Source organism: Typopeltis vanoorti, chromosome 24 (assembly GCF_054136105.1).
Source record: "Typopeltis vanoorti isolate ZY-2024b chromosome 24, IOZ_Tvanoo_1.0, whole genome shotgun sequence".
Lineage (NCBI taxonomy): Eukaryota > Metazoa > Arthropoda > Arachnida > Uropygi > Thelyphonidae > Typopeltis > Typopeltis vanoorti.
Genome location: NC_143572.1, coordinates 2,203,646 through 2,226,912, shown reverse-complemented (window position 1 = coordinate 2,226,912; position 23,267 = coordinate 2,203,646). Strand labels below are relative to the sequence as shown.

Here is a 23,267-nt window from a genome sequence, read left to right as displayed (position 1 = left end):
TGTTGGTTCGTGTTTCGTCCATCCTACATCCTGGCTTCTTATCTGCCATCTTGTTGGAAAGTTGTTCTTAATTAAATTAATTAATTGTAGGTTGATTACTAATCAAATATAGAGAAATTTATATTTATACTGCACCACCCTATTTTCAGATTAGCCTATGCAAAGTAGCAGAATCATTCTTCAACTAATTTAATAATCTCATTATTCATGCAGGCCGAGTTTTATATTTAACACTTAAGGCTTCCGCAAGGTCCGATATCTTTATGAACGGTGCAATGAAAGAGAATCAGGCACACACAATATTGAAATCAATATAACAAAACATTTAATGCAGGATTATATGACAAGTACATAAGCTTAACTTTGAAAACAAGATAATGCAAATAACTTAGTTCATCTGGTAATAACATTCACATAGATTTAGACATTAGACATTCAGTCATTAAATCTATAGTTTTCGTACTAATTAAAATGGATCACACTGTTCAATATTACAGAATCCTCTCAGTAATTATTTTAACAATTGTACTCCTTAATAAATCACTTAGTCTGCAAACACATAATTTCTGTCATGAGGCAGTTATCACTTCAGGGGGAATACTTTCAAGCTTCTAACTTCGGCTAATCTCAACAAAACGCCACAGTTAATGTTGGGATATAACAGACGGAGCTAACACTTAATTTCTGTAATGAGGCAGTTAACATTTCAAGGGGGGGAGGGACACTTTCAAGCATCTATCTACGGTAATCTCAGCAAAACGCCACTGTTAATGTTGGGATATAACAGAAGGAGTCAACTCTTACATCTCCACTCAGAAATACAATAGAATAGGATTGTTCTTACTGGGTTAAATCCTTTGCACATCAGATTACAATAGGCACATTTTAAAACTATATTCACTTATCACTCTGAAGCAACACTATTCAAAAGAAATCTTCTCAGTGATATTAATAATGAATTATTAATCGTCACGCTTCACAAATCTTGACGCACTTGCAATAAGGCAGAATACTTATTCCATGTTTATTTCTATATAACAAATTCAGCTTTGCACAATCCTTCTTTAAAATGACTTTGGAATACGAAGTAATTCTAGAACTCAGTAGAATAATTCTGAATTGCCTATTAATCTTTTCCGGTCCTTTATTAATTTCTATTACTGCAGCCCCTAACTTTACTCCTAGCTGCCCATAAATTTTCTCCTCGTCTACTCCGTACTGCCGTGAATGCTTCTGCCCTGAGTGCTCCCTGTTTACTTTAGCTTTCCGCTTATATGCCTTCCTTTCCTTGCTGCCAAAATCCGTTCTTAGACTTCAACTCATATTAATTCTTTCTTCCGTCGAATACCATAGCTCACGTTCTAAGTTCGCGCTATCTAATTTTAATTCCGCTCCATGACGACAACAAAACAAAACATAAACAGAAGCATTACATAAAATTATACGTTTACATACAGTAATGATAAATAAAAAAAATGTTATAATTCAAATAAGGTACATCACATATATACAATTTCTTACAGGATTATATTTTCAATTAGTAATAAACAAAATTCAAGGTGATTATATGAATAACACAGTTTAAGCAAGAGATAAACAATAAACAATATTTACAATTCTTGTTCATGACATCGTGGATTATGTTAAATGTGAATGAAGAATAGAAACATACAAAACAATTTCATTCACAATTTAACAAAGGCCTACTCTTTCTTGGAAAAATTTTTCTTTAAAGAAAAATTTTTCTACTCACATAAATTTCTGGGAGGATTCAGACTTTCTGCTTCTTTCTTGATGTTTCAGATAGTGCCTAGTCTGAATAAAATCTAATTTCTTATTACAGTCTATGTATTGATCTCTCTCCACTACTCCACTTAAATTTTTGCTGTTTTTATCACAGGTATAAATTTGATTGCTATATCTATAGTGTGATAATGTCTTTTCAGGGGAGAAGTTCTGTTCTCTGTCACTAGAATTAGGTCTTAGTTGTCTCATGATTGGGTGAGTTGTTCTATTGGTAATCCATTTGTGGTCACTAATTCCTTTGTAATTTCTTCCTTGTCTCATATTTCTAGTTCTGATATGTAAAGCAGCTACTTTTGCAAAATTAATTTCAACTGACAGTTGATTTCCTGCATCAATTTCTTGTTCAGGATTGGACATTTGATGTTTTGATGTTAATTCAGTGTTAAGTTGTGTTTCAGGCTGATCAAGTACATCACTGTTTGTATCACTATCTTTCAAAGTTGGTTTATCTACAGATGATTGCACTCTATTAGGAGTTTCTTCTTCATTAGGAATACAAAATCTTCCTGTTAGACACTTCCTTCCTGTGCATACAGACTTATTGTTTTTTCTGATATTTATTTTTCTGTTCATTAGGGATATTATACCTCTTGAAAAGTCACAAGAGAAGTGCTGTTTCTCCATAAAATTTGTTCCTAATATTATGTGAGAACCTAAGCTAGGAGAGAAAGGGACAATAAGTAAGTTTTGGTATACACACAGTCTAATATCTGGTAAATAAATTTTTGTGCGAACTTTCTCATATGCTGTAGAGTTCAAGTCAGAGAGAGTGGTAATTCTCACAGGTCTCCTTAAATTGGTAACGTTTTTCCATAACTTATCTCTTATTTTTAGGAAATATTGCTTACTGATGGTTGAGGCATTACAACCTGTGTCAAACAGAATGTTACATTTATGACCTTGGACATTTCCTATAATCCTCATCAATGATTCTCTCATCCTAGGGAAATTTCGAAACTTATTATACTCTGTGTGAGGAATGTGTCCAAAATTAGAATTCCATTTGTTGTTAGAGTAATTTCTTCTATTTAAAGAGCAATTCCTGGTAATGTGTCCAACCTTATTGCAATTAAAGCACTTAGGAGGATCTCTATAATCAGTGAGACATTCTCTCCTTCTCTGAGGTTGAGAAACAATGGACATCTTTTGTCTAACATTCTCTAGAGCCTGCACTACCTTATCCAGATCAACCAAAATGGGTTTATTTTGTCTTTCCACTTCCAGTTTGATCATCTCTCTAATTTTATCTGCTGTGGGGTTGTAGTCTTCTTGAGATTTTTCAGTCTTCTTCTTCTTCTACGTGTTATTCCCGCTTCCTATGCGGGGTCCGCGTATTACTTAGATGCGACTTCTTGTTAGTACTACTCCCAACCGACCTGTCGCCTGGTCTGCCGCTGGGGGGGGGATATATTTTTTTTGACTGTAGAGGCGTATGTTCACGGGGCCGGTTTGCCTGCTTGCGGGATGAAAAACGCCAGATAAACTGGTGGAAAAAACCCTACTGACCGCGCCCAAGACCGGCTAACTTGGCTATGCCTGAGGAAGATCCTCAAATTCCTCACGTCTACAACGGGAATCGAACCTGGGACACTCCTTCCCCAGGCATATGGTTGCGAAGCGCAAAGCCACTAGGCTAACCGCGCGGTTTCTTGAGATTTTTCAGTGATTGCTGCCAATTGTTTCATCACTTCATTTAAACTATTCATCATTGGTTGTTGCACTTCTCTACTTCCTGGTGAACTAAGGTTTGTATTTCTCTCATTAACTTCTTGTTGGATTGTTCATTACTCTCAGATATGCAGTTACAATTTATGGAATTTTCCTTATTAATTTTCTTCTCTTCCTCTTTCTTTTTATTCTGCATTGAGGTTTCATTTAGGCCCAGGGAACAATCAGTCCTTTCTATGATGTTTACAAGGCCTACATTGGATGAGGGACAAAGGTCTCCTATCATCTGTTCCTTTTCTTTGACAGCTATAAGGCATTCCTCTAGTGTGGTGATCTTCTTTTTATAAGCTGTTTCCCTCAGTTCTGGCTTAACACCTTGACAAAACTGTTGATAAACTGCCCAATCCAAATGAGGCTTATCTGCATTGGAAACATTCAGACTGTTAGAAAGAGTCAACAAGCGACTTTAGAATTCGACAACTCTCTCCTTATCCTTCTGTGTGATCCTTTGTAGTTTCCACAGATTTGGTCCAACACTTCTCAGTTTACAAAATTGGGATAGTAAAGCTTCCTTAAATTTTGAGTATTCAAATGTTTCTCTAAGTACTGGAGATGAGTAAAAAAATGTTTTTGCTTTACCAATTAATTTGTTTCTGAGCAATATCAATAACTGAAGGTCGGTCCAATTTGCCGTTTCTCTGATCTCAATAAAGGTAAAAAATGACAATACATCATCTGATTCCTCTCCTGAAAATTGAGGAAAGACCTGTTGGGGGTTCACAGTTCTGAAGAATTCACTGTCTTCCATTTTTGAGCTAGATGAAACTGCCATATCAATCTATCAACTACTAACTTGAACTTTAAAATTCTGAATTCCAAAATAACCTTTTTCTTTGCCTGACTCTAGTTCACAACCTGTTCACTGTGATTCACTTATTTTACTTTTAAGGTTTCAGGGATTATTCCTTCTACTATTTTCACACAAAATGTATTCAATTGCTTAATTTACATTAGTGAATTCACATCCTGTTGACGGCACCATTTGTTGGTTTGTGTTTCGTTCATCATACATCCTGGCATCTTATCCGCATCTTGTTGGAACATCGTTCTTAATTAAATTAATTAATTGTAGGTTGATTACTAATCAAATATAGAGAAATTTATATTTATACTGCGCTACCCTATATTCAGATTAGCTTATGCAAAGTAGTAGAATCAATCTTCAACTAATTTAACAATCTCATTATTTATGCAGGCAGAGTTTTATATTTAACACTTAAGGCTTCCGCAAGGTCCGATATCTTTATGAACTGTGCAATGAAAGAGAATCAGGCACACACAATATTGAAATCAATATAACAAAACATTTAATGCAGGATTATACTTTGAAAACAAGATAATGCAAATAACTTAGTTCATCTGGTAATGGTAATAACATTCACATAGATTTAGACATTAGACATTCAGTCATTAAATCTATTGTTTTCCTACTAATTAAAATGAATCACACAGTTCAATATTACAGAATCTCTCAGTAATGAGGCAGTTAACACTTCAGGGGGGGGCACTTTCAAGCATCTATCTACGGCTAATCTCAGCAAAACGCCACTGTTAATGTTGGGATATAACAGAAAGAGTCAACTCTTTTACATCTTCACTCAGAAATACAATGGAATAGGATTGTTCTTACCGGGTTAAATCTTTTGCACATCAGATTCACAGTAGGCACATTTTAAAACTATATTCACTTATCACTCTGAAGCAACACTATTCAAAAGAAATCTTCTCAATGATATTAATAATGAATTATTAATCATCACGCTTCACAAATCTTGAAGCAGTTGCAATAAGGCAGAATACTTATTCCATGTTTATTTCTATATAACAAATTCAGCTTTGCACAATCCTTCTTTAAAATGACTTTGGAATACGAAGTAATTCTAGAACTCAGTAGAATAATTCTGAATTGCCTATTAATCTTCCGGTCCTTTATTAATTTCTATTACTGCAGCCCCTAACTTTACTCCTAGCTGCCCATAAGTTTTCTCCTCGTCTACTCCGTACTGCCGTGAATGCTTCTGCCCTGAGTGCTCCCTGTTTACTTTAGCTTTCCGCTTATATACCTTCCTTTCCTTGCTGCCAAAATCCGTTCTTAGACTTCAACTCATATTAATTCTTTCTTCCGTCGAATACCATAGCTCACGTTCTAAGCTCGCGCTATCTAATTTTAATTCTGTCTCCATGACAACAACCAAAACAAAACATAAATGGAAGCATTACATAAAATCATACTTTTACATACAGTAATGATAAATAAAAAAAAATATTATAGTTCACACAAGGTATATCACATATATACAATTTCTTACAGGATTATATTTTCAATTAGTAATAAACAAAATTCAAGGTGATTATATGAATAACACAGTTTAAGCAAGAGATAAACAATATTTACAAGTCTTGCTTATAACATGGTGGATTATGTTAAATGTGAATGAAGAATAAAAACATACAAAACAATTTCATTCACAATTTAACAACTCTGCACCAGCATTAAAGACTATTTATTTTTGGATAAATGAATTTAAATGTGGTTGTAAGTCCATCAAAGATGAAGTATGCTCTGGATGACCAACTGAGGTCACTATGAAGTAAATGATTGACATGGTATCATTATGGAAGACCACCGAGTTTTTCTCACGTATACATAATCCGTACACAGTACATAATCACATACACAGCAATCTCACGTACACATAAGGATTATGTGTACGTGAGATTGCTGAGATTGTAGGGCATCTTAACTGAACGGGTGTATAATATCCTGCATGAAAAATTGCACATGAAAAAACTATGTGTGAGATGGGTTTCTCAATTGTTGACTGTCGATCAAAAACGCATGCGAAAAGATATTTCAACACAGTGTTTGGTGATGTTTAATCACAATTTGCATGATTTTGTGCATCAATTTGTGACTGTAGACGAAACTTGGATCCACCATTACATACCTCAGTCTAAGCAGCTGTCAAAACAGTGGACAATGCCTGGTGAAAGAGCACAAAAAAAAGTGAAGACCGTTTTGTCAGCTGGGAAGGTGATGGCCACTGTTTTTTAGGATTCCCAAGGAATTATGATAGACTATTTGGAAACAGTTAAGACAATAACGGGAGTCTATTATACATCATTGTTGGCCCGTTTAAAAGAAGAACTAAAGAAAAAACGGCCAAGATTGGCACTCAAAAAAGTGCTCTTTCATCAAGACAATGCACTGTCCCACACATCAGCCATCGCAATGGCAAAATTGCCCGAATTGAGGTTCAAATTGATTCCACCTCCACTGTATTCTCTTGGCCCTGTGTGACTTCTTGTTCCCAAACTTAAAAATTTGGCTCGGTGGGAAAAAATTTTCTTCAAATGAGGATATCATCAAGGTTATCAATGACTATTTTGCACAATTTGACAAATCCTACTTTTTAGATGGGATGAAAAAATTGGAAACTTGCTGGACCATATGTGTAGACCTTGATGGAGACTATGTTGAGAAATAAAGGTGATTTTTTCCAAAAAAATGTGTTTAACTTAGTTTTTTTACTAAACTTTTCAAACAATCCTTATTTATATATGTTTATTTATTTATTTTTTTAAAGATAATTCCGAAATCTGTCTCTTGAGAAGTAGGATAGTGGTCTCTTTCCTTGCGAGGAAATTGATGTCCCAAATTGAGATGATAAAGAAGAAAACAGTTTTTAATTAATCTCAGTGATACACATTTTCCTCTTAACATTAAGCTAAGAAAAGTTAGAATGCATATTGTATTGTGCATTGAAAATTTTTAATTGATTACATTGACTTAGAATTTTAACATTGTCTTGTCTAGGTATGTAAAATTCATCGAAATTTACCAGATGGAGGAATTTTAGTTTTTGTAACTGGCCAACAGGAAGTTCATACTTTGTGCAAGAAGTTAAGAAAAACTTTCCCTTATGTAAAGAAGCCCAAATTGGAAAGGGAAAAAAGTAAAGATGATTCAACAGATGCTGAGAATGATTTTAAATATCTTCAAAAATTATCTAACCCAAAGAAGAAATTCCAGAGATGTAAGAAGAAAGACAAAAAAATTATTAATGAACTGATGCCAAAAATAAATCTTGATGAGTAAGTGTCTTCATTGTATTTGGTTTGTATGTAAGAATGTATAGTCCTAGTAACCTGTGTTATTATTTCTTCTGTTTTTACATATGTCAGAAACCTGTTAGAATGCTGTGCCAGAAGGGTGCGAAATTGCTTAATGTAATTTACTGTGGACTTCTAAAAAGAAACTAGGAGTGGTTTTTTTTTTTTTTTTCAGATAATTTTAATAAGTATCAAATTATTTAAAATTTTTAAAATATATTACTCAATTATGAAGTTATTGTCATTATTAAATTGATTCTAATACTCTCCAGAGTTGTACAGGATATGCATGAATAATTTTCTCCCAAATTAGTCTATCTGTCAGGGCTGCAGTATTGTCACATCATATATGTAGATCTTCTAAGGCACGTTCAACTGCATGAATAAAAAAAAAGATCTTGGCTACTTCTTGATCTATTTCCTGCCATCAAATGCCTGTTTTGCTATCTTTTCATTTCCCATTAGGTTAGTGACCTGAGATACTGAGATTATTCTACTCATATATTCCTGAATGCTAACAGTGTCAAATTCTTTCCTAATATCATTCTAATACAATTTTATAATTTATTCCATCTATTCACTCCCGTCATTTTTTTTTTAGTTCAGAACTCTCATACCTTTGGTCTCCAGTCTTTGAGCAAGTGTTTTATTTCTAACCCAGGTCTCAGATCCATAAGTGCAAATAACTTTGAATATTTTATATCACTATTGTAGTGATATAAAATATTGCTTTTATATTGCTTTGACTAATTTCTCTCATATTCCATATAAATTTATTAACTCATTTTTCCCATTCAGGATGCATCTGATGTGTTGAATGTTCCTGCCCAATTTCACGTGTTCGTTGTTTTATTGCTGATATTCACATCAAATTTATTTTAGCAGTTATTCATTTTAGTTAAGGGATCCTGTGTATATATAGTGGATTTATTTAAAATAGATAACATCACCTACATGTGAAGTAAAGGGCAGATTAATATCTTCAGTTTTGATATAAGGCCTAATGGCACTTTACTTCATAATGTGATCTATATAGATTCTGAATATCAGTGGAGATAGTGTGCCTCACCCTTGTTTCATAGCTGATTTTACATCAAAACATTTTCCTGCATCTATTTCCATTCTGATTATTAACTCAAATATAGACTATATATTGCTCAATATAGAATAAAGCTATTCCAACTGCTGCAGTTATTTATAGTACTTGGAAAAGCTTTTCTCTTGGTAGCTTGTCATTATGCTTTTTTTTTCCAGATCTGCAATTCTTAAAATACAGATCCTGATCATGATCATTTATGATATTTACATATGTGTATAGTTTCTGTGTAGTGTAGGATGATTGGTGCCATTTGGTTGAAAATTCCTGGGATTCAAATTTCATCTGGAACATGAGTAGCCTTTATATAAGGACTTTTTGAACTGAAAGTGATGTAGTCAGTAACGCATATTACCAGGCTTGTTTTTTTTCCTGAAGAACCAACAAATGGTGTGTGCAGAATACATGCAGTTGTTTCTGGCACACTTTTGGGTATTTCATTACATAAGGTAGACTTACTTGGTTGTATTAGGCAGTTGAGCTTGACATGTTAAGAAGATGAGATATTATTTATCTGTATATGAGGGGAGGGTCTGGAAAATTCTGATAAACACCTAGACAAAAATGATATTAAAGCAATTGACATAACCACAAGAAAGAACATACTAGTAGCGAAGTTATGAAGGTAACATATGTTCTTATATTCTCGTATATTCTTTCTTATGGTTATGTGTTTTTTGTTCTAGGTGAATAGCATATTCTTATCCTTTCTTTTAGGTTTGCACGGTGATCCGAATGCGTTTTTGGAATGTATGGAGACAACTACTGTGTTTGAATAAAAACTTTAGTTTAATATTACTAAAATTTTACAATTCGACGTTTCGACCTTTATGTCAAGGTCATCTTCTGGAGCGTACAAATATACACAAGAAACAAGCTATACTACAATCATACTGGTTCGTTAAAGACACTGACTAACCGCTACCACAATTGTTGGCCTGACCTCTGGTGAAAAAAAAAAAAAAAAATTATACATCAACGCTAGAGTCCTATAATTTGTGTTGTCTACTATATACATATATTAACATCATTCCAGCCAGTTGGAGTGGAATGGTTTCTAATACTAGCAGATTGGCTAGAGTCCTGACTTATGTTGAATCTTTCATATTAGGTTGGCTGAATGTGTGCCATCCAGATCCTTGGAATTTTCATACCATCTTTATTGTTGATATTTGGGTGGTTTATCAGGATTTCGCAGGATTCTTTAAATTTTCTTTCGTACCATGTTTTTGTGCAGTGTAAGGAGCAGGTGCTTTTCCAGTTGATTTGGTGTAAGGTGTTAAGTGCATGGTCTGAGAGGCCTTCTTCACCATAATGGTTATATTTAATGTGTCTAATGTGTTCTTTCTTGCGTATAGGGATTGTCTGTCCTGTTTCAGGTAAGTTACAGGTGCAGCGGATGCAATAGACTCCAGGATGTGCTAATGGGAGGAGAGGATCCTTAGAGGAGCTGAATATGGTTTTAAGTTTAGTGGGTGGTTTAAAGGTGGCATTGAGGTTATAATGTTGTAGGATTCTGTTGATTTTTTCTGATAACCCTTTAATGTATGGGATGGCTATGGTTTTACTGTAATCTAGATTCTTTTTTGTTGTGGTTTTATAGAGTATTTTATTGACAGTATTTTTGTTATAGCCATTGTTTATGAATGTGTCACTAATGATTTTTAGTTCTTGTTTCAGGGCTTGCTGGTTAGAGCAAATAGTTGTGGCTCTGTTTTTAAGGGTGTTTATGACTCCATATTTTTGTGCTGGGTGGTGGTATGAATTCGCATGTATGTATTGGCCCGTGTGTGTCAGTTTTCGGTAGACCGTGAAGGATAGACTGCCTGAAGGAAGACGTGTAACTAGTGTGTCTAGGAACGGGAGCGTTAGTAATTTAGTAACAGCCCGCCAAAACCTAGCTACAACACAAAATCTAGTTTCTAAATTACAATCAGAACTTTTGAACTATGTTAATCCAGACATTCTACAAACACTTGAAAGAATTACTGACAATTCGGCCAAGCATATCCTGGAAAAGAATATGGGGGGGGCGGGCGTAATGGAGTTTGAGTTTTTTAACTGTGTCTGGTGGTCAAGAAGTGACGGACTTTAGTAGTTTTTCTGTTTTGTCCTTTATCCTTTTTGTTGGGTTATAATTTACCATTTTATATTAGTTGTTATCGGCTACTAGTTGGTTCATTTGCAGTATGTATGTTGACCTGTCAAGGACAACAGTGGCACTGCCTTTATCAGCTTTCGTTATTATTATGTTTTGTTTGGCTTTTAATGATTTAATTGCTGCTAATTCTGTTTTAGTCAGGTTGTTCTGTATGGTTTTCTTGGTATTTAGGACATTACTTTTTTCTAGTCGTATTTTGTCTGCTATGTTGTTAGGTAGGGATCTGATGCCTCTTTCAATGTGGTAGATAAAATCCAGTTTGTTTACCTTTTTAGGCCTATTGCGTAGTTCAGTCCTTTATTCAGCAGTGTGAGTTCGCCGTTGTTCAGGGTGTGGCTTGATATATTAAGCACATGGTTCTTGCTTGTCGGTGGTTGGTCGCTCCTTGTCTCCCTTGTTTGTTGTTTCTCGGGGAGGAAGTTCTGTGATTGGCCGCCATATTTTGCCGTTGTTTCAACCTGTGGAATTTTTTCTTGAGTTTTTCTTTATTCTTTTCCAGGGTATTCTTGGCCGAATTGTCAATGATTCTTTCAAGTGTTTGTAGAATGTCTGGATTAACATAGTTCGATAGTTCTGATTGTAATTTAGAAACTAGATTTTGTGTTGTAGCTAGGTTTCAGCAGGCTGTTACTAAATTACTAACGCTCCCGTTCCTAGACACACTAGTTACACGTCTTCCTTCAGGCAGTCTATCCTTCACGGTCTACCGAAAACCGACACACACGGGCCAATACATACATGCGAATTCATACCACCACCCAGCACAAAAATATGGAGTCATAAACACCCTTAAAAACAGAGCCACAACTATTTGCTCTAACCAGCAAGCCTTGAAACAAGAACTAAAAATCATTAGTGACACATTCATAAACAATGGCTATAACAAAAATACTGTCAATAAAATACTCTATAAAACCACAACAAAAACGAATCTAGATTACAGTAAAACCATAGCCATCCCATACATTAAAGGGTTATCAGAAAAAATCAACAGAATCCTACAACATTATAACCTCAATGCCACCTTTAAACCACCCACTAAACTTAAAACCATATTCTGCTCCTCTAAGGATCCTCTCCTTCCATTAGCACATCCTGGAGTCTATTGCATCCGCTGCACCTATAACTTACCTGAAACAGGACAGACAATCCCTATACGCAAGAAAGAACACATTAAATATAACCATTATGGTGAAGCAAGCCTCTCAGACCATGCACTTAACACCTTACACCAAATCAACTGGAAAAGCACCTGCTCCTTACACCGCACAAAAACATGGTACGAAAGAAAATTTATAGAATCCTGCGAAATCCTGATAAACCACCCAAATATCAACAATAAAGATGGTATGAAAATTCCAAGGATCTGGATGGCACACATTCAGCCAACCTAATATGAAAGATTCAACATAAGTCAGGACTCTAGCCAATCTGCTAGTATTAGAAACCATTCCACTCCAACTGGCTGGAATGATGTTAATATATGTATATAGTAGACAACACAAATAATAGGACTCTAGCGTCGATGTGTAATTTTTTTTTTTTTTTTTTTTTTCACCAGAGGTCAGGCCAACAATTGTGGTAGCGGTTAGTCAATGTCTTTAACGAACCAGTATGATTGTAGTATAGCTTGTTTCTTGTGTACATTTGTACGCTCCAGAAGATGACCTTGACATAAAGGTCGAAACTTCGAATTGTAAAATTTTAGTAATATTAAACTAAAGTTTTTATTCAAACACGGTAGTTGTCTCCATAATTTCCAAAAAAGCATATTCTTATATTCTCGTATGTTCTTTCTTGTGGTTATATGATTTTTGTTCTAGGTGTTTATCAGAACTTTCTGGACCCTCCCTTGTATGTGTTTTTTATAATTATTGTTGCATTATATAGTTCATCTCAGTTAAAATTAGAATGTGTGACTATCAGTATTTTTCTGCCTTTTACGAGTGCTAAATTAACCACAGATATATCTGTGAATATCCTCCTGAAATGTTCTGCCGATTATTATAAGTTGGAGTAATTTTGGAGCATTTTGCAAAATGCTTAAGTTCCTGTTAGATTTGTTTTGTCCATCCATCTGTACACATTTTTTGGACTCTTGGATGAATAGATTTTATTAAAATTAGATATTTAGAATCCTTTCAGCCTTGTGGAATAGTTGCCTACATAACCACTGACAGCATTTCTGGTTCCGTAATTTTCGACTAGAAGAAAGGCTGTAATAGGTTCAGTTCTCTTCACCAAATAGAATTTTTCTAGACTTTTTTTTTTTTCAGTTGTTCTTAACTCAGCTGATTTTTGCACAAGAAATAGGATTTTTCCTTCACGGAAACTCAGACTGTTAACCTGCAACTCAGAACAGTTGAACATAGAACTTGCATTTCAGACAATGTTAATATTACTTACGGCTGAGTATAACAAAATTAGCAGTTGTGTGATGCATTCTTATCCCAAAGTCTGCCGAAAGGTTTAGAACGCTAATGCTGTATCTTTCTTTTCTCAGCATTGTTGCCTGAGGATCTCAACTGTTTTAGTGGTTTTTTTTTTTTTTTTTTTTTTTTTTTGTGCCCATAACATCATTAATGTCCACAATGGTACTTCCTGCTGCCATTAATACTTATATTTGTGGTACCTATCTTGAATTCTACCAACATTGAGCGTGTTTTGTCCTGGTTTCCTGATGAAAACAAATAGGGAGAAGGGGTCCTTGTTTAACTTGGTAGCATCCCAGCTGGCTGGAAATTTTATGTTTTACCGTGCTGTTCATTTCTTGTGCAAGACAATACAGAATACAATTTAGTATTCATTTTAGAAATTATGGACTTTACAACTGTGTTATAAATAACTCTTTTAATATCCTGATGTTTCGATCTTCATATTAAGATCATCATCTGGAGCATATACAAATATACAGGACAAGCTAAGTTACATTACATATAGTAAGCTAGAGAAACAATGAACTGATCACAAGTTATTCTACTGGCATGACCTCTAGTGAAAAAAAAAAAAAATTAATTATTTATAAACTACATCAAGCTAAATTCTATTTATGATAAAATGAATAAACATTCTTTCTTACAGATAGTTTTCTTTCAGTAACAATGATGTCCTATTTTTAGCATTACAATTGTTATTTTTGATTTAGGATCTTGGATTTTCTACAGTCCTATTCATAGCTGCTCTTAGAGAGGAAGGTTCCGTGGGTCAAATATATGCCTTCCATATATTCATCATTATTGTTCAGATTGGGGTGGTTGGTAATAATCTCACAGGCTTCCTCAAATTTGCGTTAATACCATGTTTTGGTATAGACAACTAGTGCTTTTCCAGTCGATTCTATGTAAGATGTTCAAGGGCATGATCAGAAAGGCCAGCTTCACCATAATTATTATATTTAATGTGTCGTTTATGTTCTTTTTGTCTGATAGGAATCGTGCGTCCTGTTTCTCCTATATATTGTATGTTACAGGTGCAATAAATACGGTATACTCCAGGGTGGGCCAGTGGAGGGAGTGAGTCTTTGGATGAGTTGAGTAAGCTTTTTAATTTTGCAGGAGGTTTAAATGTGGCTTTGAGGTTGTATTTTTGTAGTATTCTGTTTATTTTATCTGATGTCCCTTTAATGTAAGGAATGGTTATGGTTTTATTGTAGTCTGGTTTGTCTTTGTTTTTTATTGAGGTCTTGTAGAGAATTTTGCTAATAGTGTTTTCGCTATACCCATTTTTTTGAAAAGTATTGCTGATAACTTAAATTCGTCTTTCAGTGCCTGTTCACTGGAGCAGATCTTGAGAGCCCTGTTTTTTAAGGTATTAATGACATCTAGTTTTTGTGTTGGGTGGTGGTAGGAGTTTATGTGTATATATTGGCCAGAATGTGTCAGTTTCCAGTAAACAATGAAGGAAAGATTGCCAGAAGGAAGATGTGTGACAAGTGTATCTAGAAACAGAATTGTGTTCTGTTTTTCAATCTCAATTGTGAATTGTGTGAGTTTGTGTTGTTTGTTTAGGTCGCTAAGGAATGTGTCTAGTGTCTGGCGGCTATGGGACCAGATCGCGAAATGATTGTCAATGTATTTAAGCCAGACTTTGGGTTTTAAAGGAGAGGAACCTAAAGCAAGTTGCTCAAAATGTTCCATATAAAAGTTAGCAATGGGGGGGGGGGGATAATGGCGAGCCCATGGCTGTGACTTCTTTTTGTAGGCAGAAAGCGTTTTGCCATACAAAATAACCAGAATGCAACACATGTTGTGTGTTTTTGATATAGGCAGAGGAATGAACTACCCACTCCTTGAGTGTTGCTGCTAATTTCTTGGCTAAGTGATAATTTGGGCTATCTATCCCTTTGACTATAGGCCGAAGTGTTGTTTTCTTTGTGTATTTTCGTTAGCCTATGATGTTTATGAAGTGTTGTGTGTTTTTGATATAGGCAGGGGAATGAACTACCCACTCCTTGAGTGTTGCCGCTAATTTCTTGGCTAAGTGATAATTTGGGCTACTATCCCTTCGACTATAGGCCGAAGTGCTGTTTTCTTTGTGTATTTTCGTTAGCCTATAAATTCTTGATGAATGAGCGTAGTGCGGAAATAGTTTTTTGACCGTTCTTCGGGCCATGTAGAAATTGACTTAAGTAGTTTCTCTGTTTTCTTTTTTATTCCATTGGTTGGGTTGTAGTTAACAAGTTTGTATGCGTTATTGTCCGAGACTAGCAGATTCATTTTTTCTGCATAAGTGGTTCGGTTTAAAATAACGGTGGCACTTCCTTTATTGGCTCTAGTTATTACAATGTTCGGATTTGACTTTAATGATTTCACCGTTGTTAATTCATGTTTTGTTAAGTTGCTTGTTATTGTTTTGTTATGATTTAAAATGTTGGTAGTTTCTAAATGTATTTTGTCTGCTGTGTTATTTGGGATGAATCTTAAGCCTTTTTCTATGTTACAAATAAATTCAAGTTTGATTATCGACCTGGTTGCTACAGCTTAAGATACAGATATTCTAGATGTCTGGAGTTATTACTTTTCTTCTTCTTTTCAAGGATTAGGCATTTGCCTGTTCTGACTTCACTGGTCCCCCCCGTGTATATTTATCCACCTCTTTTGATGGCTGATATCTTTACCTCTTAAATAGATGCTATTTCTGTTTTTCTCCACATTCCTTGATCTTTTCATTTACCTTGTATATATCTGTCTTCCATCTGATGTCTTCATTTCTTATACGGTCTAATTTTGTGCATCCTTTATAATCTTAAAAATCTCATTTCTGCAGCTTATAGTTTAATTTCATCTTTCTTTTTAACAGTCTGTATTTCTGAACCATATAACAGAGTGAGAGTGGCTATTACTTTATAAAATTGTAGTTGAGTTTCTGGTTATTTTTTTAATTCATTGTCCTTTTAATTGTTCCACAGATTTTTTAAAATTTCTTTATTTTTTCATCTATATCTTTATCTTTTAGATATGTTATTATGCAGCCTCAATAATTAAACTGTCACCTGTTCTGTTATTTTATTTTCGATGACTATTTTTGATCTACGATCTTTACCTTTAAATGCCATGACTTTTGTTTTCTTTTGGGACATTTTTTTTCAGTTTAATTCATAAACTGATTTTTGAAGGTCAACCTTATTATCTTATATAATATAGGAGTTATTACTCGAGACATCATAAAGTTACTGAATGAAACAAGAAGTGACCGAACAGTGGTAAAAAATAGGCAAGAAGAATGCAATTAGGAGTATACATCAATACTGTAGGTAGAAAAGGCCATCAAAAATAAATGTGGAAAAGCGACTGGTGTAGATGATATTCAGCCTGTTCTGTCCTGTCAAGTGTAATCTTTTCATCCATTAGGTTGGCTGTTATGAATCTCCATTTATTTCTGTCTTGCACTACATATTCAATTCAGATCCAATGAGTTCTTTATGTTTTTGAACGTGTGTGTCATTGTCTTTCTTTTGCTTTCCCTCAATTCTTTAATAAATCTTTTTGAAGACTTTCATGCCTCACAATATGATTTATATAATATATGATTTTCTTTGTGTACTTTACTAGCTCCATTTTAGTACCTGTTATCTCCAGAACTTCATTTCTATTCTTTTGAATCCATGAGATCTTCAGTTCTCTTCTGTAGATGTGTGTTTTGAAAGTGTCATTCCTTCTAACTACCTTGTTTATTGTCCTTAGAGAAAAGTAGAACAAATAAAACAATCATTCTTAATTCAAATTTTTATTTATTTTTCTTGATGTTAGTATGCTTTTTTGTTGTGCTAAAGGTGTTTATTTTGCGATTTCCATTCTTTTCCTAAACTCTCTTTTGCATTTTCCTTTTTTTTTTCTAACTTAATGTAAGCTATATTTTTTACTCTGTGTTTATTTGCTCTGTTCATTTTTGCAAGTCTTAATCTCTCAGCAATCAATACAGTATCAGCTGCATAATCAAGATTATTTATATTTTTTCCTAATGTTTAATCCCTCTAGTTCTTCCATATAAAAACTTTTTCACTTTAGAAATTAAAGAGAAGAAGAGAAAGCACAAAACCCTAAAGTTTCCTACAGTTAATTGTTAATTTTTTATGTTTGCACTTTGGTTCCAATATAAATAGGATATCGGTTATGTCATTCCTGTCCTTTTCTTTATTAATGTTTCTATTAATTTCTTATTGAAAATACTATCAAATGCTCTATTATAATCTATAAAAGAAAGATAAACATCTTCCAAGTTTTTAGTAACATTCTGTTTAAAGCAGAAATGTTCAAATATGGAGGTATAAAATTTTACAGTAGCTGCACTGTATAATCCAGAAGTCATGGTCAGAAGGGTGAATTCCAAATGATTGGAGTAGAGCTGGCTTAGTAGCTATCTGTAAAAAGTGAAATAAAACTGATTGTGGCAGTTACAGAGGAATTTCCTTACCGAGTGTTCCAGGTAAGATTTGTGCAAGCATACTTGAGAAGAGACTAAGAAAAGTTGTGAAAGGGAAACTTTGACAGGAATAAGTTGGGTCCAGGCCAAATAGAGATTGTTAAGATAAACTTTTCACTTTAAGACAAATAGTTGAGAAATCATGGGAATATAATAAGATTTGTATTTAAGTTTCGTAGATCTGAAAACAATATGTGTATGACCAGGTGTCATGAGAAAAGCTGTTCAGAATGCTATAATTATATAGTGTAAATGAGCACTTATATTTGAGTTGTAAGTCAACAGTTCACAAGAATGATGTTAATATTGACAATTGAAGAATACTAATCAGTTTCAAGCCTAGGAAAATTGGAAATTATGATCAAAATTGTAAGCGATATGTTTGTGCAGTTCTGTGCATACATTGCAGTGTAATTTACATTGTTGAACCAGTTCATAGGCTCAAGACTGATTGATGAAAAACTTCCTCCCCATTATAATTGTTTTTATTGGCAGAATAAAAGCATAAATTGATAAATAATCACAGTGTTACTTTTTTTGTTATCAGTGGACCACATTGCAAAATGATTTATAATGATAATGGTAATTTCTCCCTGATTTGATAGAATTTAATGAAATATGGTATGGTAAATATGGATCATCATTAAGATTTGTTGTCATTTCAACTGGATTATTTTAATGCCAAAATTAGGTAAAAAAATTTTTTTTCTGAGAACATATGCCAAAATCTTCAGTTGTAATAATGAATTCAGGATTGTCTGCCATCATTTCTTTACTTTACAACCAGAAATGTGTATCTGAATGATTTATTTTGTAATTATGGGAAATATGCTATGTTTATTTCATGATTTTTTTTCAGATTTTTTTTCTTCTTTTTGTTTTAAATCGGAATTTTTGCTTTGTCATAGTTATTCCATAAGACCGGTGGATGAAGAACAGTTACAAGATATAATAGTGAATGAAGATCTCAATAATATTTCATCAGAAGAGGATGATGATATATTTGTGGGTCACAAAGCTGAAGGTCCTTCGCAGCCAATGTTTGTTCTTCCACTTTTTTCCCTTCTTCCCTCCAGCCAACAAACAAAAGTATAGTTGCATGTGTGCTGTGATTCATTATTGTTTATTAAGCTTACAAAGTATATTACGAAAATTAATTTTGAGATATTTGGTAAAATTGCTATATTTCTAAATGCCAATTTTTTTTTTTAACCTTTTAATTAAAGTAATAACATCAATAGAACCAATCACTTGAATTTTTTTTCTCCAGTTTTGGGTATTAAATATTAGTTCTGTTATTATGGTATTTCATCATATATTATGCTCTCTTTTTTGTTTTGCTAATGCAGTTTGATCACCTAAATCCCACATTGTCAATCCTTCCTTATTTCGATAGATGCACACTACTTAGAGATCCACAAATTAATTAGTGACCATCAGTACATATTCCACCATTCAAGATCCACAGCTGACCTTGTAGCTTGCATCACCCACCACTAGACAAACAGACAGACACCCACCCACCCACCCACCCACCATGGAAAGGTTCAGAGAAACAAATATCGCCCTTGACATTTCCAAAGCTTTCAACTGTGTGTGATGAGGCCTACTAAGCAAATTTTCATCCTTCAGTTGCCCTGCCACCCTCTATAATTGGGTAGCCACTTTCTTTCTGGTCATTCTCTGTGAGTCATGGTACATAGCTCCCTCTCTTTGAGCTTCACCATCAGTGTTGGAGTGCCTCAAGGCTCTGTCTTATCACCTACTCTCTTTCTTCTGTACGTAAATTACCTACTCACAGTAACCACTAGCTTTACAGATGATATTACTCTTCACTCATCTTACTCATTTGACAAACTATGCAGTAATCCCAGGCTACAAGATCACCTACTATTAGTGCCTTAAACATTGATCTACATACTATCCTACAATGGGGTGAGGACAACCTCAACCTTGTTATGTTCAATGCCACCAAAACACAGTCTTGTCTTTTCTTGTGCAAAAGAGATCCCAGCTCACCTACCTTTTACCCTCAGTAATACACAAATCACCAGACAAGATCAGACCTCTTTGCTTGGACTAATGTTTTCCCCCACTCTTTCCTGGCATAAACACATCATATCAATAGCCTCTTCAGCATCCAAGAAGCAGAAACAGCTGCACATTTGGTATGTAAGCAAGTCATTGTTATGCAGTGGAATGTTCCAAATTTGATTGTACATACTTGATTCTCACCAATAAATTAACAGCCATCTGGAAAATTTAGTCATCATCATCATGCAATATTTCACTGGATTTTAAACTAGCATCATCATCAAGGTACAAACTGCTGTCATGATAAACAAGGGGCAATAAGTGTAGGAAAACAGTTCAAATTGTAACAGACAAAAAAGCTTAAAGGGCTTAGTGCTGTAAAAGTAAACATAATGTACAGTTAAACTATTTAAATTATACATATTTGGTCGTTTTATAATAGAAATACAATTTTATTAATACAGACCAGTTTACAACAAAACTTATATTAAAACCTACCAGTTTCGCCAGCAAACTGGCTGGCTTTTTCAAGGCATTTATGGAGATATGAAAACTAGTAAATGCAAATTGAAAGGAACATAAAAAACTTGCATTTACTAGTTTTCATATCTCCGTAAACGCCTTGAAAAAGCCAGACAGTTTGCTAGCGAAACTGGTAGGTTTTAATATAAGTTTTATTGTAAACTGGTCTGTATTAATAAAATTGTATTTCTATAATGTACAGTTACAGTTTTTTTTTTACATTGAAAATAACTTATAGTTAGTTCCATTTCTGTAACTTCATCACTTGTAGCCATGTCCATGATTAGAGATGGATATTTATGCTTACGAAAAAAAATGTCTTTGATTAAACTGTAATTTATTTTTATTTAGTTCACAGAATTTATTAAATGTACAATAATGGAGTTAGTTGTTGTAAAGGACGTTCTAATTTCACTGGCGAGAATGCCACAACCATTAATTTCTTTCTGTCTACCTAAACAGTTGCACATGCATAGCAAGGAGATATGAATGATTGACAGCTGGGCTCAGAAAGTGTCAGGATTCAGGTAACAGACAGACAGAAAGAAAATTAAGAATGGAGATGTAGAAAGATTTTTCACTTGATTACAAATTAAATGAAACTGTGCCTAGCTCTCATTGATGGGACCTCAGTAAAGGTCAAAACTGATCTGGATTGTGATCCTTCCCATAATGCATTGCATTATACATGCCTGAAAAGGTGTGTGCTCTTTGCATTATTATGGGATACTAAGGCAACTGAAATGAAGTCATCAGCCTCTATATACAAGTAGCCTAGTTGTGAAGATCATGCAAACTTTGCTTACACTTGTATGAAAGATTAAACAAGAATATAAATTCTTGACAAGTTTAATTTAAGAATGAAGTCTAGAGAATTTGTTTTGGAAGTTCATATAAGTTATGACTGGAATATGTAAGCGACATCTCTAAATATGAATTTTTAAGCAAAAGTGAATCCCATGGCTGATGGATTAATAGTATAATTGAATGGGCAGTATAAGTGTTCTATTTCAGTTTGGTTGGAAAAAAAATGCTAAAAGGAGTTTTTCCTGTCTCAAGGACACAAGCAATATGATAAGTGAATTATTATTCAGAAACAAATGAAGGAGTTAACAATCTGAACTGTAAAGTAGTACAAATGAAGGAAAGTACTTCATTTGAATATTTCCCTGGTACATTTTATTTGTAAAACATTAAGAAAAGTTGTTTTACTGGTAAAAGAGAATTATACTCCATGTTCTGAGATTACCTGAGCATTCATACTACTTTTGACCTGAGTGTGAAAGATGATATATGCTGAATGAAGAAAAACTGCAGTCTGATGGAAGTTAAAAAAGCTTTGGAATTTGAGAAAAGGACTTGGTCTACAGAACACTCTTTATCTGCAGAATTTTTCTATGAGAAATAAGATAGTCTGGTAGACTATCTTATTAATGATAATAATGTTCATTTACATGTGGAACAATTAAGTAATAATATAAGTCAGTGTATGACTGATTAATCATCTATGATTATAAAAAGGAGATTCATCTTTAAAGTAATCAGAATGTCTCAGATCCAAAATAATTGTATATTTATTAATTAGAAAATTTATCTTGAATACACCTTTTGTTTAGTCTTATAAATAAGTATGATTTTTTTTATTTGGTATTAAGTTTATAGTCATTGCATCAATTGGATATGAACTCTTGTTCTATATTTTTCCAAAGTTGTGATCATAATTAGATATTGCTCTTTTTTAAACAATCACTAAGATTTTCATTAATAAGGATGAGATCTATATTTTGTTTCAATAGTTTGCATTGGAGAACATTGTTTTATCAAGGTGTGTGATCCAATAAATGATTTAATTTTTGTTATTACATTTTTTTGTAATGGATATTTTTTTTTTTTTTTTTTCAGTCTACTAATTTGCTAAGGTTTTTGTCAATATTGCAGGCTTTAAGTCATGCACCATTTTTGTACTTCTAAAATTTCCATTTCCAAATCTTCAATTTTATCTCCATAAATTATATTAATACTTGTGGCATCAATACTAATGTCTCTAGAAGCATTAAATGGATTTTCATAAAAGAGTGTTGATATTTTGATATTTAAATTCATTACTTAATTTTGTTATATGTTCAATATATACATTGAACATTACTTAATTTTGTTATATGTTCAGTGTATATAGTTTTGGATCAAAATTTATTTTTGATGACATTTTTGCTATATTCAGAAAACGAGTTAATTTGTTTCTCTCGAGGTGTGATTTCCGAAGACTTAATTTACTTTTCCTTGACACAGCACACATGATTAACGCATTAATCATGTGTGCTGTGTCAGCCATGTCACCAAGATGGCCCATATATTATATCAAGAACATTTCTTAAATCATCGTTTGATTCAAGAAATTTTCTGATTTCATCAATTAGATGATGAGACATTCAAGTGGTTAGCATTTACTATGCCATCTTACTTCAGTATATGTTATCGAATCAGAATACTTGTTATTATCATCTAAAACTATTTAAAAGTTTGTGTTAATAGTGCAGCTGTAATACAAATTGGCATTTTTGTCGCATTATCCAAAATATGTTTAAAAGGAAGAATGAGTGCAGAGCACTTCTTGCTGTGTACTACAGTAGTATGAAGCAAATTCAGGACAAGCTTTGTCTTTCTTACATAATGAGATAAGTCCATTGTCCATTATTTTTACCAGTTGTGACTGATTTCTGTCAGTAGTGACTAAGAACAATTTATGTAAAGTCATATTTTTGTCTGAAATAAAATTCTTAAATCTGTGGTAAATGGCCTCTTCTTCATTAGTAGAGAAAATGTTAACATTTCCTCTTTTACTGTGTACTCATTGAAAACCATTCTTATTTTGCATTCTGTAAGATG

General features: G+C 33.7%; 1 protein-coding gene across 2 annotated transcripts in view; it reads left to right on the top strand.

Moving 5' to 3' along the window:
• Positions 1-23,267, top strand: part of kz (putative ATP-dependent RNA helicase kurz) — a 304,771-nt gene that overhangs the window by 109,770 nt on the left and 171,734 nt on the right. For both annotated transcript variants that reach the window (XM_090413301.1, XM_090413300.1), the window contains exons 10-11: positions 7,352-7,629; positions 18,734-18,914. In XM_090413301.1, the coding sequence (XP_090269427.1) occupies positions 7,352-7,629; positions 18,734-18,914 (459 nt within the window). The remainder of the gene's footprint in view (positions 1-7,351; positions 7,630-18,733; positions 18,915-23,267) is intronic.